Below are 18,345 nucleotides of genomic sequence, written 5' to 3' on the forward strand. Positions count from 1 at the left end.
GACTATATTTTATGTCATTATAAAGCTTTAATTTGTATATTAGGCTATTTTCACTGAATGTAACCCCCCCCTTGCTTTATAAACAGGGCAATTGGTTCAGATCTCCCCTAGCTACCTGTGAAAAACAAACCCCTCCCTTCTCTGCAGCCTTTGAGCAACTCATTATCAGGGGCATATGAGTGGACTAATAATTAGTTTTTTGGCTTCATTTTCTTGTTTAGTGTCAAAAATAACAGAAAGCACAGATATTTCTTAATTAAAACAAACAGGCAGAGATTATGTTAAGCACAAGCCCTATTAATTGAGTTTATGTTGAATAGGGGTGGCCCTAATCAATCTACTGCCTGTGTTGGAACCCTAGCCAGTGAGAACCTGTCTCTCTGGCCCATGATTTTCTAATAATGGACTCTCTTACCTTTTCTATCAATAGACAGAACAATACAGTGTGTATCTATACAGACATGTAATAGAACAAAAGAAGGAAACAAAAACCCACAAATGACAAAGCAAACACACAATCATTTTCCTGGATTGGAAAACATGGAGAATAAATACACGGTTCTACTGTATTTAAAAAAGGATGGCACATTTATTGCTACATAAATGTTATATACATATTGTGTTTCTGTTACATCGACAGAAATGTTTGAACTTCTCGCTGCTGGTTGAAGAGAGTTATCAACAATACGTTGAATTTGACACAGGGTACAAATCTGCAAGAGACCAACAATGGAAACTGGAGAACAAGATGATAAAGCAATTCATCTTGGACAATTAGCTCTTACAATACTCCATAGGTACTACACGGTATGCTAGGACCCTACTATGTTCTTAAAATGCTATTGTAAATTTCTGATATTAATGAACAGGTTATGGTAAATAACCCTACATTTTTACTACCTAATATAGTAAAATAAAGTAAGAAACTTTTTACTGAAAACTTTTTCGATTTCAAAAATCTAGAAAGAGTAATATTTAGAATCCAAGAAATTTTCTTACAAGATTATTGTATAAAAGACTAACTACAGTGAAAAATAAGCCAAATGTTTTTTTCTTTCTATTTCATGAAGAAAAGCTTTTGGGCATACTGCAATGTCTAATATAGCAACAAGAAAAATAGAAACAAACAAAGGGGTAAAGGAAGGACAAGAAGAGACAAGCATAAAGAAAAAAGGGGCAGGCAGTGGCAAGTGATCAATCACATCATATGCAACAACGTTTGTTTAGTTGATAAATACTTGAATAAAGAACAAGGCCACAGATATAGTCCCATGATAATTGATATTTATAAGCAACTGGAATTATCCGCTAACCTCATAGTTATCTGAGGGATCAGCAACAATATGATTTTAGGATCCCAAAACTATAGATTGTTTTTGTTCTCTTTAGAGTTTTATATCCTAATTTTGGTAGAATTTTGTTCAGACCATAAGGAACTAGTCCTTCCCTTCTATGCTCATAGTAGTGGAAGACGGCTTACAAGGAAATTCAGAGGGGTTTGTATAGACTGGAAACATCCGAGTACGGCTCGAGGGTTACTGGATTGCAAGGGGCGCTTATGTGAATCCTACAATGATCTGCCATTCCAAATGATAGATAAGGAGCACTGACCGTTGCTCTCATTTCATTCAGACATTTCATCTCAATCCTACACTTTGTTCTAACGTTACCTGCTATGGTAAATAGTCCCAGTCTTTACCGCCTGCAGAATCTCCTTTTGTGCTTACTTACAGCCAACGCCTTATGTTCTCTATATGTAGCAGGTACTGCATAGAAACATTGCCCCAGGTAGCCTTACTATGAAGCCTATGTTCTTCCCTTCATAGCAGTAAAGCAATGTCTACTTTAGGAAAGGGGAGAAAAGAATATACCCCTCATGTGATGACACTAGGTCACAGTATTGCTCCAGTCCTTTCTATAACTGCTTATTACTTAAAAGCATGGAGCTCAGCGTGGAAGGTTAGCTATGACCATAACTGTTCAGATTACCAGAGACCAAAAATAACATTAAAAACAACAACATAAACTATACCAAAGTAATATTTTCCAGTAGCTGGAAAACACTATTCATATGGCAAAAGTAATGGAAAGGATAGAAAAAGACCATTCCCTTCCACTGTTAAGACACTAATAGGTTTGCTGGGAATGCTAAGGGACAAAGGTTGCCACTGCTTTATTCTCTGTATATGAACAGTTATACAAATGCTGGCATCAACTGAAATCTTCTCCACTTTCAGCCCAACTTTTCCCTTTTATATGTAGACCTTTTATAACAGTTCCATAATAAATAAAATTTGTAGATACAATGCATTTGTCAATTTTGTTTAGGCACAAGGCAGCTCCCACGGGGCGTGGAGAGACACTGACAGTCTGATTGTGCAGAAACGACACGCGGTGGTGACAGGTATGATATGCTCAAACTATTTCATGGGCTGAAATTATATCACCCTTGGCAGATTTCAGCTTCTGATAAGAAGTGTTTTGCTTCAGTCTATAGATTGCATTTTGGATGTTTTGCTTCAAGTTCGTTTGATTTTGCCTTCTTCATTCTCTTGTGATCCTGTCAGATTTGTGTCGTCAGTATCTTATGTTGTCTGTGTCCTTGTGATGAAAGGTCACCTTCTATATATCCTATCAATAGTGCGGGAGACCTGAAAAGCAGAGCAGGCAGGACGGTTAGTGCATTGCTAACTAAGGAGGTGCTATCACATCTAGCCAATGGCATAGGAATACTGTTTGCATTTTCATTTGGGTCAAACACAACTTTGTATTTGCCCCTCGGCATCTGAAAAAGGCTTAGATGTGATTTTTACAGGGGAAATACTTGTTCTAAATGGCCATGGAAATACATTTGGATTAGATTATCTACTACTGATGTGCTTAGGTAGCATACCAGCAATTGGGTGCTTAGGAATACCATACCAGCAAGGCAGGAAACCCAACCTGATCTAGTGCACTACACGTTTATTTAATGCAGATAAGGCAGAATAAATCTTTTTAATATAGAGCATAGTTGAATGCTGCCACGTACCTGACTGATGTTTACATATGACCCATAGGGTTGGTAGTATCAGTAAGCCCAGGATGCGCTCCTGGATGTGTGTTTGGTGGCTCTGCCGATACGGCAGAAACTTTTTCTTCTTCCCTTCTTTTAAGGCAGGCTGCTTTGGGGTTAAGGTTCCTCTCTGCAGAATAAATAAACAATAATATAAAACATATTTTAAAACAATATATATATATTTTTTATTATTAATTAAAGTAAAGCAGTGATCTGATCTTGTAATCAGGCTTCCTGTATGGGATGTTCTATTTAATGTTGTAACAACAACTGATAGCTGGAATAATACAGAGATATTTTTGTTGTTTTTCCAACTACAAAGTATTGCTTGCAAGCAAAAAACAGCTTGAAATATTGTGTTAAGTAGTTCTGGAAACATCAGTTGTGCCTTTCTTGCTATATGGCAGGGATTTTAAATACACACCCAGGATCAAAGCAAGATCAAACAGCCTTTATCTGAATGGCTCAAACATTTGCTTGACTGCTGCCTGGAATGGCTATGACTGGCTTCATTATCAGAGATAAGGAGGTCAAATTTAAGGTATTTGACCAGTTGGCCTTTGACATGGTTATGTTCTGCACTTTTCCACTGGAGGTTGAACTCAGTACTTAAAAGATTGCCATACATGTGCTGATAAAATTGTAAAGCTACAGTGCCCCATCTGCCACCATGTCATGTACCCTCGTACAATACCTATTTGTTTGGCCTCAGAGATATTTAGCCTGATACTGTGCCTGATTGGCCTGGGCATGGCTGCCTCTAGAATACTTTTAGGGCTCTGGCACACGGGGAGATTAGTCGCCCGTGGCAAAACTCCCTGTTCGCGGGCGACTAATCTCCCCGAGTTGCCTACCCCTGCCATCCCACCGGCGAACATGTAAGTCGCCGGCGGGATGGCAGACGCGGCGATTTCAGGAAATCGCCAAAAAAGACTTGCGAGTCTTTTTCGGTGATTTGCGCGAAATCACGCCGCCGCCGCCAGAGCCCTAAATAGGAAAAAAACTTATGTTGTATTATTGCAGCTCCACTGACCTCTGACTTGTTGTTCTAGATTAAGGATAACTGCTACCGCCTGATGAAGAATTAGCAGTTTTGTCTGTGGTTTCTCGCTCTTCAGGTGAAGCTGACACATGCGCCCAAGTTCTTTAAATGCTTCATTGATGTCTCTAACACGCAGGCGTTCCCTTGCGTTGTTTGCCATTCTCCTCTCCTTTTCCCTCTCCAGTTTCTGTTCTGGATTTAAATCTTCGTCTTCATTGATGCTGCTAAACACGGGAAGCAATTATACGCAGTTATTTCATTTATTCTCATCGTGCAGTCAAAACTATGGAACATGTTGCTTGCTGAGAGACAATCTAACATGCACAAAGATCTGACTCCCCCCCCATTTAATATACTTGATGAATTACTGGTCACTAAGAATGAGTCAATGGGGACTGCAACCAATCAAGCATGTGTGGGCTATTCTCAGAAGCAGATTCATGAGAGGCATTCAAAGGAAATAGGAAATTATTTCTTTGTGCCATTCAGCTAAGTATGTAATTACAATAAAAATATAAGTTCACAGGTGCAAATGGTGAGAGAAGAGAAGGCCAGTTTGAATTTTTAATTCCATTTACAATGTAATCATTATATTTCCTTCTTGTTAGTTTCCCTAAAAAAGCCTACAGGGCACCCCAGAAACTTGCAGCAGCTTTCCTCTTCATAACCTATACTCGCCTATAGCTGTGTGCGAGTCCTTGTGGCCATGTGTGCATTCCCCACTACTCTGTTCATAGAAGAGTACATTATGCCCAGATTAGAACTGCACAATATTTCATGTGTAGCTCTATGGTAGCCAGTATGAATCTTGCACATAAATTTTGCTCTAAAATATTCTTATGGATGCAGTTGGGCTGCTCTATGAAAATGATGTGGCCCACTTCACCAACTTCTGCATTGTATATCTGGTTTGTGGTCACAAAGGGTTAAACATTTAAGGCCCTTATACTACGAAATTCCTGAAAATATAAACACCATAACAAAACAAACAACCTTGTTCTCCCTCTGGAAGATTTGAAATCTTTCTGAGAAGATTCATCATCTGATTTCATATCATCGGAAGAGACTCCATCGTGTATATTCTCATCCTTTTCTTTATGCTCAGTCTTGATTTCCGCCAGGTTGGATATCACTGACTGAGCAGTCAATACCCCAGATAACGCTGTTTATAAACACAAAGTGTATACAGGTTCATAAGAAGTAAACTTAAAGGCATACACTCATCATGCAGTTATCCTGCTTTATAGTTAGTTGCTGCACTCAGGGAAACCCAGACTAAGGGTAAGGCCCCACGGGGTAGATTGCCAGCCAGTGGATAAGCACAATCCATCTCATTGGACCTTGCCCTACAGTAGAGTTGGAAGTCACATTCTATGTATGATACAGTACAACTAACTGCTGCACCCCATTAAAGGAAAATTACACCCCCAAACAATGTAGGTCAGAATAAAAATACATATACTCATAGGTAAAACCCTGCTTCATCTAAATAAACCATTTTCATATAAATATACTTTTTTAGTAGTATGTGCCATTGGGTGCAAACATGTATCAGATACTGGCACAAAATTCACATGTTTCTATACCAAAATCTGTTGTGTGTGTGTCTGCCCCCAGGCCAATGCAGTGCCTGTGACTGCAGACACAGGAGCCAGTGGATTGGCTGGTTCTCGACCTGTGTTGATCAGGTTGAGAATCAGCCCCGTGTGGCAGTAGCCTTAAGGCTGAAATTCATAATTAAACACAGCCATTCTTTCTTACTGTAAAAACTCAATGACGTGAAGGAAATATAGTCTTAATGTCCTACACGGTGGGTTGCCCTCTGAGATTTTTTTGCCCTCTCTAACGCATGGCTGACTCTTGTGCAACTGCATGAGTCACTTTGTGAACCTGACTGTAGCTGTCAGGCAGAATAAGCAGAATCATCACACTTCCAATGACATTACCTCTGTAATTTTCTTGGGGTTTATGGGTAATTTCTGGGTTTGATGCAGAAACTGTGCTTGACAGAACTGAATGTTCACTGGATATGCTTACAGATTCTTCTCTGTGATTTGCAACCTGCTGAAAGAAAAGAAACAATTATTATAAGGAGACCAAGGAAATACATAGTATAAACATTTAGGCTGGTAGCACACTTTTCAGTAAGCACCTTTAAATAAGTACTGATGATCTGACAGCGCCAGTACATGGGCTTTCCAGTCCAAAAATGCTCAGGCTGAAGAGCAATAGTGTTGGGGTAATGATTTTGTTGGGTGTCTCCCATTTAAGTCAGTAAAGGCGGCACAAGCTGTTTTCAGGATGAAGAGCACACCATGTACCATACACATGCCATAGATGGTATATTGTAAATTACAAAAATGTCAGGTTAGCAATGGCAACAGCCATCCTTATTTTAAAGGGCAACTAAAGTTGTAAGTAGATTTTGCCTTTATTTGCTCTAATTACACTGTAACATTGCTGCACATATGAAACCTGTATGCAACATCAACCCATATTTACAAAGTGCCAACAATTTCTATAGGTGTGTCCAATCAAAACAAGCCTTTCTTACGGTTCCCCCTCTGCCCTTTACCATAGTCATGTGTAGATAAAGAATAGGCTGCACCCAGTGAGTATCCAGTGATTTAGGAAAGAGCAAGGACTTGGCTGTAAGAAGGCAGGGGGGTCACATTACACTAAACACAAGGTAAGTACTTGTAGATAACAGATTTCTCACAGTGCTTTTATACAAATCAACACTTTATAAAATGCTTGGAAGTAGGCATGTGCATTTATTGGCCTTATCTATGGCTTCAATGCAAGCAAAAGTAATCAATGACAATTTACAAGTGAAATGAACAGATTTACAAATAAGAAGGCATGATATGTACAGAACTATACAGCTGTTCTTTTCAGCACTGAGAGCATTTGTTAGCATTCCTATCTTCCTAATGAATGGCTTATTTCAATTTGTTCTTGATTAAGTACATCACAAAATCAACATGTATTCATATTTCCATGGCAAATATATTTTGTGCTCCTGCCGCCATTTAATGATGATTCAGAAACCACATTATTTGGCTGAATAGGCAAAAAGACTACACTGGCATCTAGCCATAAAGTGTAGATAAAGAAGTGGATTATTTAACCTGTTATGTTCCTTTTAACAGCCAGAACTGACAAATGACAGTTATAAGGGGGAGGGAATGGTGAACTACTTGCTGAAACTTCTAGTTCCATTCAATCTAAACACTGTTCATAGGACTGTCAATTAACAATGTATCACATGGTAATCTTGGCGTACCAGGGTAATTTAGTGTCAACGAGGGAGTTATTTATTAAAACAGAGAAAATCTGTGCTGCATTTGAAGAATAGTGTCTATACAGTAGAAGAGGAGAGGCATAGTAGTGCTAGTTGGTACACCAAAAAACGCCAAAACACATCAACAGCCCTGTAGTATCTTGCATAATGTTGGCCGGAGCAAGAAGGGCCTACTGCGCCAATCATGGTAGCAACAATTTGCTACTTTAGCATGTTCATTCTACAAGGCCTACTCTCTATGTGTTATTTTTCGTAAACAAGGCACAAATAATTGTAAAATAGTCACTTATAATGTACTGTAAGATTTATCTGTAATGCCAAAGCTGTTATTTGTACCCCATAGTAAAAGTTGTTTCCTTGTTATCTCCAGAAGGGAGTACCATTTTTGTTTTTGCTAACATGGTTACATAGCAGTCCCACACTTTGCTGCTCATATATGCTGATCAGTCAATGCACCCACTTTCCAACTGGCTCTGTCCAGGTATTTGTAATGTTTCTGTTACTGCCAAGGTGCTGGAATGGGTTAGGTTTGCATACTTGATTTATTTCCTTTGTGTTGTAGAGTTCTGTGGTTCTCTGGAATATGCTTTTCAGTAGAATGCTGAAATCTCCCCTTACAGTTATTAGAGCACGGCTAAGCATGGAGACCAGCTGTAACCTCTTCCCATTGCTCTCTATGGGGAAACCCTTGGCTTAAGGGTCACAGAAGCGACAAACTTGTAACAAAAGAAACCATAAAATTCTTCAGCTGCTTGGGGGTCTCCCAGCTTAATAGTCATTATTTTTCAGGAAGCAGTGACAGGACCTTGAAAAAGTTAAAAAATTAGGTGAACACATGATGTATAATCCTCTTAACGTCTATTTCCTGGACTTCATAATTCACTAGGGCAACGTGGGCTACAAGCATTGCTCTAGGTGTTGTAGGTATCCCCAGTTAGGAGCTATTTGGATTCAGATACTGTGGCACACAGTGCCTGTGACTCTGCATGATGGCAGCAATAAGAGCGCTCGGCTTTTGGCAGCACTGACAGATATCATGGGGGGAAGCATGTTTCCAGACTAGCGACACTGACTACTTTGGCCATAGAGGGCTTTAAGGAAGTTTCATATTGTGCTGAAACCTGCAGGAAACTCTTCATCAGGCCAAGCCTAAGATGTTCCGCGCATCACAATATGTACCATGCAAATTAAGTTTACCCTGTTGCAGGTTTCCTAAACATTCTTGGAATCATTCCAGAGAAAAAAAAAGTCACTTTTGCAGGGATGGCCTAATTGCCTTTGAATGCCTTAGGATTAAATTTACTGGGCAGCTTGTAAAAGAACACTGAAGTGTTCCATACTCAAGGGGTTAAAGTCATTAAGATGGCAATGTCCACACACAACAGGTGTACAAACAGTCTTTTGTCTGTGCAGTGTGACCTCCCCGGCACAGTCACACAGGCTGGGGACCCATTAGCATACAGCTGACTGTCTGCCGCACAGGCACCACTTGTCTACATTTCAGTGATTAGGGAAGCCTCACTCCCCAATAAAACCCCACTAACAAATGGCACAGTGCTGCCCTTTGAACTGCAATAGACACTGCCTTCATTTACCCCACGAGCCAACCAGCATCTGTTTCCATTCAATGAACCTAAGGGAACAAACTCTCTGTATTGTGTGTGAATGTGCCTAATTAGCTGCTTCACACAGGGTAGGGCACAATTAATACAAGTGTTGATTTTAAGGATTTAATTGTAGTAATCTGAGTAAAATTAATACTGCAGAATAAATCATTTGTAGCACATTCCCTAGAGTAATAATGCATTCACTAGCGTGCAAGCAAGCTTTCTTACAATGTTAATAATGTTCATGTGTCTCTCAGTCTCACAACTGCAAACACAGGGGCTCATTAGGTATGGTAGCAAAAGCATTTCTCATAGTATTTGGCTTAAATGTCTAGGTAGTTTATGCTATGAAAAATGAGATTATACTGTTTTGTTTAAAGGGGAGGACACTTTTTTAGTAGCTTTTTGCACATTATAGTCCTTAATATATTGATAATACATAAGTACAGAGGATCTCGTCTTTGACTAAAAGGGTCCTGTTATTGTGCTAAAAAGAATCCAGCAAAACACATGCTGAAAAACATGCTGAGAGTCCAATACGGCAGGAGCAGGGCTGTAGCTAAGGGCATACATTAGTGGGCTATGTGGTCTAACACCCCAATTCCAGGAGAAATCAGTAATAGGAAATGCCCAACCGCCAAACAGAAGGAACGTGTTGCTTGCTACCTGCCCCAGATCTGCAGGTTTATATGCCAAGGTGCAAGTTACATGGTTGAGGTGCAGATTCTCTGGGCAATAATCATTACTCATTTGCATTTGAGCAAATGGTAGCAACCTAAATGTCCTTAGTGATACAGCCGTAACAGTATAGCTGATTTTTTAAGATTATGTATAATAAAGTGATAGCACATTAGCCCCAGTTGTACAATGGTTCCAGACTGTGTATAGAGCAAGATGCCCTTAGCATGAACTTGGAAGGTGGCAATGAGCCAGCAGTGAAGGAGGGCGATACATGAACATGAGCCGGTGAGAGGGCCAAATATTTATGGAGCGTTAGGTCCTGGATATACTGAACCCGCCTCATTCAGTGGGTCATTGCTATCCTTTTACTACAGGAACTGTGAACTACAAATTGTGCAACAATAAGTATACACTGGGCATAAGCATATTTATGGCACTAACAGCTCTAATAGAAAGACATTCAGAATAATGTAATAAATCTTAAGTTGCCCGCATCTACTAACCCATAGTAACCAATCACGTTTTCAAACGGTTGACCAGTAAATGCTACCTGCTGATAATGTTGCACCATGCGCCAATATCTGTTGGGTGATACTGAGTCTCTCACAAAATTTATAATCTATTGCCTATTAAATGCACTGATATAATTATTGAATGCCAATATTTTAAAAGGGAAAGAAGCATTTTTATGTATGTTTTCAATAAAAGCCAAGGTAAGTATAAATAGTTTAACATGTTCATTACTTAGCAGTTAGGAGTACAGTGAAGATTTAGTTGCATTCCCTCACTGTATATCTGCTTTACACTGATAACATCAACAGTATCATTTATGCTCAATAACCTGCAATGTATTTGGCATGCCCTGGTGCAACCGAACAAAGTGGTCACACTGGATTTAGATCTGCTTGTGTGTGTGTGGCCATCTCTAGATTCTGGCACTCAAACAGCTTAAAAACAGGATTTTAAACAATGCTCTAAGGAAGAAACAGAATATAAAGAAGGAAGTTTCTTGTTTGGGTCTGGAAATGTCCTGACTTTAAAAGCAAACAAAACATTAAGCAGACCGCAGTATATTCAGTCCCTACAAGTCACGTCAAAAAATGTCTGTTATGAAATAAAGAGTCAGTGAGTCATTTCCTACTTTCTCTGCCAAAATTAGATCTGAGTTCCTTATCTCTTCTAGACTAACAGAAACAATAAAGGAAAAAAAAGATGACATCTGTACTTTACTTAGGCTGATGTCACACCAGGCGTAGGGCTGATTTTTTCGGCAAGCGGATAAACGCTTGCCGAAAATTCAGCCCTACGCCTGCTACTTGTGCCTGCACCCGAATGAATGAGATACGCTCGGGTGCAGGCACATGTAGCCGATATACGCATGAAAACGCGAGACTTTGCATTCTCTCGCGTTTTCGTGCGTATATCGGCTACATGTGCCTGCACCCGAGCGTATCCCATTTATTCGGGTGCAGGCACAAGTAGCAGGCGTAGGCTGAATTTTCAGCAAGCGTTTTTCCGCTTGCCGAAAAAATCTGCCCTACGCCTGGTGTGGCATCAGCCTTAAACAGCACTTAGCCTCTTACGTACTATACAAGTACCGAACAAGAAAAGAACTTATTTAAAAGGTAAGTTTTATATATTCAAATTAAATTTGGCATGTTTAAGAAAATCAACGGAACACCTTGTGGTCATAAAATAGCAATTAAATTTGAACAGTCACCTGCAAGTTAGAAAACAAAAGCAAAAGATCTGATTGGTTGCTATGGGCAATATCACCAGGGATGTTTCTCTCCAATGTTAATAAATACACCTCATAACGTGCAAATTTGCAGTGAAGAAAGATTTTGTCCACATATCATACTTTGTTTTTGATATAAAGGAAGGGGGTGGGGTCAGATTTTGTCATAGCTGCTGGATTTCTAACAACTGGGCAAATCCTTTGGCTTTTTAACATATCTCTAGTTTTTCATTCTGACATTTAGGGCTCTGGCACATGGGGAGATTAGTCGCCCGCGGCAAAACTCCCTGTTCGCGGGCGACTAATCTCCCCGAGTTGCCATCCCCTGCCCCGCCGCGTCTGCCATCCCACCGGCGACTTACATTGTCGCCGATGGGATGGCAGGGGATGGCAACTCGGGGAGATTAGTCGCCCGCGAACAGGGAGTTTTGCCGCGGGCGACTAATCTCCCCGTGTGCCAGAGCCCTTAAACATGTAGATGATACTTGTCACAGTTCCTTATCAGTTGGTGGTGTAAATATCAGACTACAAGATGAATCAGATGGGGCCTGAGCTGAATTTTAAACTAAAACCACTAAAGTGAGCCGATTATGTTATTCTAAAAATAAAAGATTTAGATTTCTCCTGGCAAGGGGGCAGAAATATCAGCATTTTAATTGTTGTGGCCATGTCAGGGAAAATCACAGCAATTAAAATGCCCAAGATCCACTTACTATGCAGTGGAATGGGAAATGTGCTAACTATGCAGGTATCCAATGAGGAGGAGGCGGAAGTGCGTATTCCCTGGCGCTACATGCTTGGCAGCACTAGTGGCTCACAGACTGCGTGTTCCCAATTCAAATGAAAGGGATGCAGCTGTCTGCGCAAGAAATGGTGTTGCATCACACTAAAAAAAAGTAATCTTTAGGTGTCAATCCCCTTTAATTCACAGAGAAAGCAGAAAAGTACTTGCAGTTTATATTTTTAAAGCATCTTTCCATGAAAATTGTCCGCCTTCTTCTAAAAGGTTCCCATGCCTTGCATAAATATGGAATACATTATTCTGCACTGCTTTGGGATTAATCTTAAAATTGTTTCCTTTCCAGTGTTACTTCCACTACAGCTGCGCTCACACTCTATTCATTTTTTTGAGGGAGGAAAGAGAGTGCTGGGGGGAGTTAAAATTTAGGGCCTGCTCAAAGTAACATTCACATTCAGGCTGCATTCTGCCAGCATCTGCTATTGAAGTCTAGTTCCAATTTAAAAATAAACAGCTTTTCCAGACCAGAACGCTTGAAATTCAGTCCCTCTTGACTGCTTTTCCTATTCAATCTCTCTGCACAGTATTTCAAGGAGAAAAAATGTTCTGCCAATTATGACACATCTGGAAAGAATGCATGTATAAGCTAAAATATACTCTGTCAAAAGTCTCCGCTTTCAGCACATGGCACGGCAGAATTGTATGGGCCACTGTCAAGGTCAAAGAGCGCAGGGTCTTCAGAATGAACTTTCTACCGATATTAAAATGTTGCACTTGAAATGGAAAATTAGCAGCAGGTATCCTCCCCTAATGCTAATTGGCTTTTACAAAATTACCAGAAGCTCATAATTAAATATGTTTTATATTAAGCTGTGGCAGTGTTAAAGGTTAAACTGTATCGATGTGCTATACAATAGATGCTAAATTGTAAAATTCCTCTTGACCTACCATTGAAGTCTGTCGGCTGTTTGCTACCAGGCCAGCTGTTCCATAGTTGGAGGTCAAACTTGCAATGGGTCCATTATGTGCAGCACCCAATAAACTGTGTATATCAGCAGCCATGCTAGTTGAGGGTCCAACTGCATGATTCCTTAGTACATGAATTGCATCATCAAGTCGATCCAAACGATCTTCCATTCGGGATTGCTATGAATAAAATTCAGCAAAGGTTAATTCTCCTGCTAACGGCATACACTATATGTATGTACACTATATGAAGTCTATGGAGTCTTGCAGCACCAGGGAACTCAGGGGTGTCCAAAACAGAAAATATGTTCAGAAACGTCAAACAATGTAGGATTTGCTTAATGTAAAACAACATTGTACTGCATTTCCAATGCAGAAGTAGAAAAGCTGGAGAAATAAATAATTGCGTGTAAACTATGCTAGCTGGCTTAAAACATTTACAAAAAAAACCTTCCTGCACTGTGGTAAAATCTGGGCACTTTTTCCTCTTTAAAATTTCACTGCATTTAACAGGTGCTAATAAAACACACAATTACTCTGGCTTTAACATATTCTAATAAGTTTCATATGCTACTTTTCTGCAACCAGATATTTCCATGCAGTTTAAGAAATTAAGCCAGCTGGGGAACCAGGTGAACAACACACTTAATATATTTTCCACCCACTGGCAATAAATTGAAATAAATATGGTCTGGCTTAGAGTGATATTAAAGATTGCCTTGTGCAAAGCATATTAGAGAATGGACTTCTGAATAAATTGCCCATAAAATTCTGCACAACTAAGGCCAACTAAATATTCCTTTCTTCCTTTTTTTTCCAGAAATCTACTAATTTATTTTAAACATAAAACATGGACCAAGGATTTCAAATTGTGGAAAACAAAGCTCCAAAGAGGAGGGAGCGAGTAAAATGAACACACAGACAAATGGCATGGTCTAGAGAGAAAAACTACTACCTCACAGACATCCTTTAAGAAGGACATAGCATCCTGCAAATGCTCGTGAAGTTGCTGCTCAACCCGATTTTTCTGGCAAAGTCAAGATAGAACAAGAAGCAAAGCAAAGGTTACGATTAATTAAAGAGGAGGTGAGGAAACAACTGACGTGTTTGTCAGGATGAAATGTTAGTCACGTTAAAGCAGGGGAATTTGATTGAAGAGAGAGAGAGGCAAGGTGCTAAAGATCTGAGATTTTCAAAATAAAAATTGTGCTTTTTTATCACAGCGGTAATGTTGAGTTAGGAGAAAACCACTGTTTCATTCCAATTTCTGAAGCTGTATTCTTAAATGCTACATGTTCCGCTACACAACAAAATTACTAAAAAGCCCTTTTGGGTGGTGTGAATGGGATATATATATTGTATTGTGATGGTCTAAACTAATTTACAAGCAAATATTTAAACAGTCGGTGAATGCCAAGGCATAAAATCCTAAATTCCAAAGACTGTGTGTTAGAGACAGCCCTATACATAATATACGCAACAGTGCTTTATAGAAAGCAAATTGCACTTTAGAAGACAGATAATGCTGCATATGAATGAATGTTGTATCTGTGTGCATTATACTAAAATGCAGCTAACACTGGAGATAAAGACAGTAGGCTATGTGCGCACCCTCTATAGATTTACTGGAGAGAATCTCTCCTCGGGGAAAAATATAAAGTGTATTAAAATAAAGGATGTACCAAAAGGCAAGCAGCAAGGGACAAGTGTATTATTAATATCTAATATATATATATATACATACACAGAAGCTCATAATATAAAGTATGATGTCTGTGTACTCCATAATCTGAATCCTCCAGAAAAGATTCTTATAAAAACCAAACTGGATCCAAAGCCCAATTGCATATTTTATTTTGAGAGAGAAAAGCATCATCTGTGAACAAAACACGGTCATGTCCAGTTGCCCAAAGCTGTAAAGACGCATGATCTAAGGTTTCAGCTTTGGTTCAACTGAACACTTATTGGGTAAAACAAGGCCTAGGTGGAGAAGTTTTGCCATTGAGAAGATGTTTTATCCTCTATGGCAATATCATGATGGGCTTCTTCATTTTACAAACCCCATTTCATACTGCTTACTTAGAATGTGCATAACAGAATAAAATTTATTAGAGAAATTGTTAATGAATAGTCAGTGGGTTCACAAAACTATAATATATTTGTAGAGCCAAACAAGATTCCCAGGCAGCATTTAAACACTGACTCATATATAAAATACAAGAAACAATATTACAGAAACTCAGTTCATCTGTACTGGCATACTCATCATAGCCACTTGTTCATTGAAGACCCTAAGCATGTGAACTGAAGTTATTGAATTTAATCAAATTTAAAACCTTAAACCAGTGATTTAAGTTTACCTTCATTTTGTGGAAAATTATTGGTCTCCCATGAAAATAATCTACTAGCAGCTGCCTCAGAGGCTTGTCATCCATGGAACAGATGGCGACAGACACACCCTATATGTTTCATATTGTTCTGTGAAACCATACCATTTGCTTGTAAAGAATGTGTTTGTAACATCATATGGCTCAGTTCTTCAATGAACAGACAGCTATGAAAAATGCAAGAACTTTGAGAGCTTTGTTTGTGCATGCAAATTATTTCATTTCACTTACTAAAGAGTGAAGGGAATTTTCATAACTTGGTGATGAAGGTGTCTGCCCTCCGGGTCTAGACCACTGGTTGGCACCTGAGGGGGGAGGAAAACAAATCAAAATACAGATATTATTACGCATGTACAGAAATAAGTGTTCATAAACAATGACTACGACTATTTAAAAAAACAAAAAAAAACAAAGATAATATAAAAGTGTGTGTGTTTTGAAATACATGGTGTACTAAAACATCTAGGGTTTACATTTTTTTTTTTTACAGTGTTTTTATAAATTCAGCATGCTAATGTCACATGATGTGCAGCCTCAGCTGAAAATGAGGAGAAGGCACTAGAAACCAGCGCTCTCCTCCGCTCAACTGCATCTCTGCACTAAGCACAGCAACAGTCTCTGTGCAGCGGATATCACTGCAAAAACACTTTTTAAAAAAAGTCACAGCGACCAATTGCCCCACGTGACTTTGCCCTAAGCTATTAAAATGTATGGTTTTAAGGCAAGTACACAAAGGAAAATAATGTCTAGTAAACACTCACTAAAATTTGTGCTTTGGAGCAACCGAGCTACAGTTCAGATCTAAATGCTCATGGGAAACAGGATAAAACAGAATCATTGAGCTCCTGTATTTAGGTACCCTCAAACCAAAGGTTCAGATATAGTAATAACTGTACAAGGAAGTAAGTTCTATATCAACATGAAATCATTGAGAAATTATAGGAGAGAAACATACCAGCTATGTATACCTAATATTTGCAACAACACCAAGTTTAGTAACAGACTGTTCTCTCCTGTCAGTTCATGAAGAGACATAAATGATTTATCTGTACAGTACCCACTTTCAGCAGATAAATGCAGCAAACCACATTAAAAATTATAGATATACTACTGAAACCAGAAAAGCATATCAAAGAAAAAGCCATGGGTAAGTTTAAGCTCTACTGTGTCTGGGTAAGAAGGAAATGTTTATTACCAAGTCTTTGTTGAGTAATCCACATATGAATAATAAATGTAGGGTATGACTATAGCAACCCAACAAAAAGATAAATTCAGTGATCTCTTTAAGCTTCACCTAATGATACCGTATCCAATTTCAAATAAGTGTTAGAGGTTTTAGTAATTTGTTTAACACTTCCATTTAAATCTTAACAGATAAATATTTATGATGTACCTCTGGCTACCTTTTAGTGAGTATTTTCACATTCACAAGAAATAGAATATATTATTTTTGGCTGTGCTTGTAGATTTAGAAGCTTGGGGATAAAATTGGCATCTCGATTTAAAGTTTTAGTTGTTGCTTATTGTGCAAAAAAAAAATCTGCAAAAGTCCCAATTAACATTATAAAATGGACCTTTCAGAGTGAAAAAACAAAAAAAACATTACTTGGCTAGAACTGAAAAACAACACAACAACTGCTTACCAAGTAATGAGTGAAATGTTATAGAAGCAAAGGTCTGGCCTGTCAGGTGACTGACTGAATATGGTTCTCATTGCAGCAACCATATAAAGTGATGCTTGAATGTTTATAAGAGCAGAACACCTCTCAGCCCCCGTCTCACAGCTGCGCTATATAAGCCACATCACAGCAGAAATAGTAGTTTATGGTTCATAAAGCATCTGTGTGCCAGCTTCACCTGCAAGCGGCTTACACCTTTCTTAGGAAATGCTATCATTTGCGTTACAAGGTCCATTTGTGGACAGGTATCATATGAGATTTTAGAACACTGCCTGACCCAAACTGCTGGGGCTTGTATATATGGCTGTACTCAGCTACTTTGTTTTACTCCTCCAAACAGTGTGTGTGTATGGAGCTTAACACAAAGGAAAATCATTGTTTTGGGCAGAATGAAACCTAAATTCAAAAACGTCATCAGCCAGAAGAGTAGCCAAAACATAGACAAGGAACAGTATTTTAGGATATTTAACCAGCTAAATAGAAAAGATAAAGTAAAGTTGCCCATGACTGTAAGAGTATTTAAACAACAGGTCCATGTGCAAGTTATCTGCTTCTGGAACACAAGACTATGCGTCAAGCACATCCTTGAACAGTCAGTAAAAATATGCTTATATATGGTATCATTCCCTTATATGAAAAAAACACTGTGCTAGCTCACAGACTGGATCGCTTAAGGGTAAAAAGTGACAGATTCTTTGAAATATAAATATCTTTATAAAATCATGTTTATAGGAGGATACGGAATGAAAGCTCCCATACATGTTTAATAAACCTGCAGTGTAAACTAATGTATAGCCATCTCTCCTTCCTGCACATTTACAGAAACAAAGTAAAATGAAACCCCACCTCTAAAATAGGTCACTCCATGTTTTTATATTATCCTGTTGATCCCCCTCCAAAAAAAAAAAGTTATGAATGGATCGTTTCTAGTTGTGTCTGAGTGGAGCAGCTGTACAGACTTTACTAGACAGCTGAGGCGGGAGCGCTTGAGTTGCCAGATACCCACAGTTCATTATTCATTTGCTAGATAACCATCACAGCTACATTGTGCTATTGTGCCTCCTGTAATTAATAATAATTACACGTGGAAAAAATTGTACAAATACAGTTCTTGTAACTACGTTAAGTGAAACAAAAAAGAAAG

At 38.9% G+C, this 18,345-nt stretch overlaps 1 protein-coding gene across 10 annotated transcripts in view; it reads right to left on the reverse strand.

Moving 5' to 3' along the window:
- Positions 1–569: 569 nt before the first annotated feature.
- tcf12 (transcription factor 12 (HTF4, helix-loop-helix transcription factors 4)) overlaps positions 570–18,345 on the reverse strand; it is a 145,798-nt gene continuing 128,022 nt past the window's right edge. For 3 of the 10 annotated variants that reach the window (XM_004912704.4, XM_012959616.3, XM_012959619.3), the window contains 8 exons: positions 15,754–15,827; positions 14,091–14,162; positions 13,118–13,315; positions 6,047–6,161; positions 5,094–5,262; positions 4,092–4,324; positions 3,032–3,185; positions 570–2,651 (listed from right to left, as the gene is read on the reverse strand). In XM_004912704.4, coding sequence (XP_004912761.1) covers positions 3,043–3,185; positions 4,092–4,324; positions 5,094–5,262; positions 6,047–6,161; positions 13,118–13,315; positions 14,091–14,162; positions 15,754–15,827 — 1,004 coding nt within the window. In that variant the 3' untranslated portion in view covers positions 570–2,651; positions 3,032–3,042. Of the gene's footprint in view, positions 2,652–3,031; positions 3,186–4,091; positions 4,325–5,093; positions 5,263–6,046; positions 6,165–13,117; positions 13,316–14,090; positions 14,163–15,753; positions 15,828–18,345 lie in introns of all 10 variants that reach the window. The other 7 variants (XM_004912703.4, XM_004912705.4, XM_012959615.3 and 4 more) reach the window with 3 other exon arrangements.

Source organism: Xenopus tropicalis, chromosome 3 (assembly GCF_000004195.4).
Source record: "Xenopus tropicalis strain Nigerian chromosome 3, UCB_Xtro_10.0, whole genome shotgun sequence".
In the NCBI taxonomy this organism is placed as follows: Eukaryota; Metazoa; Chordata; class Amphibia; order Anura; family Pipidae; genus Xenopus; species Xenopus tropicalis.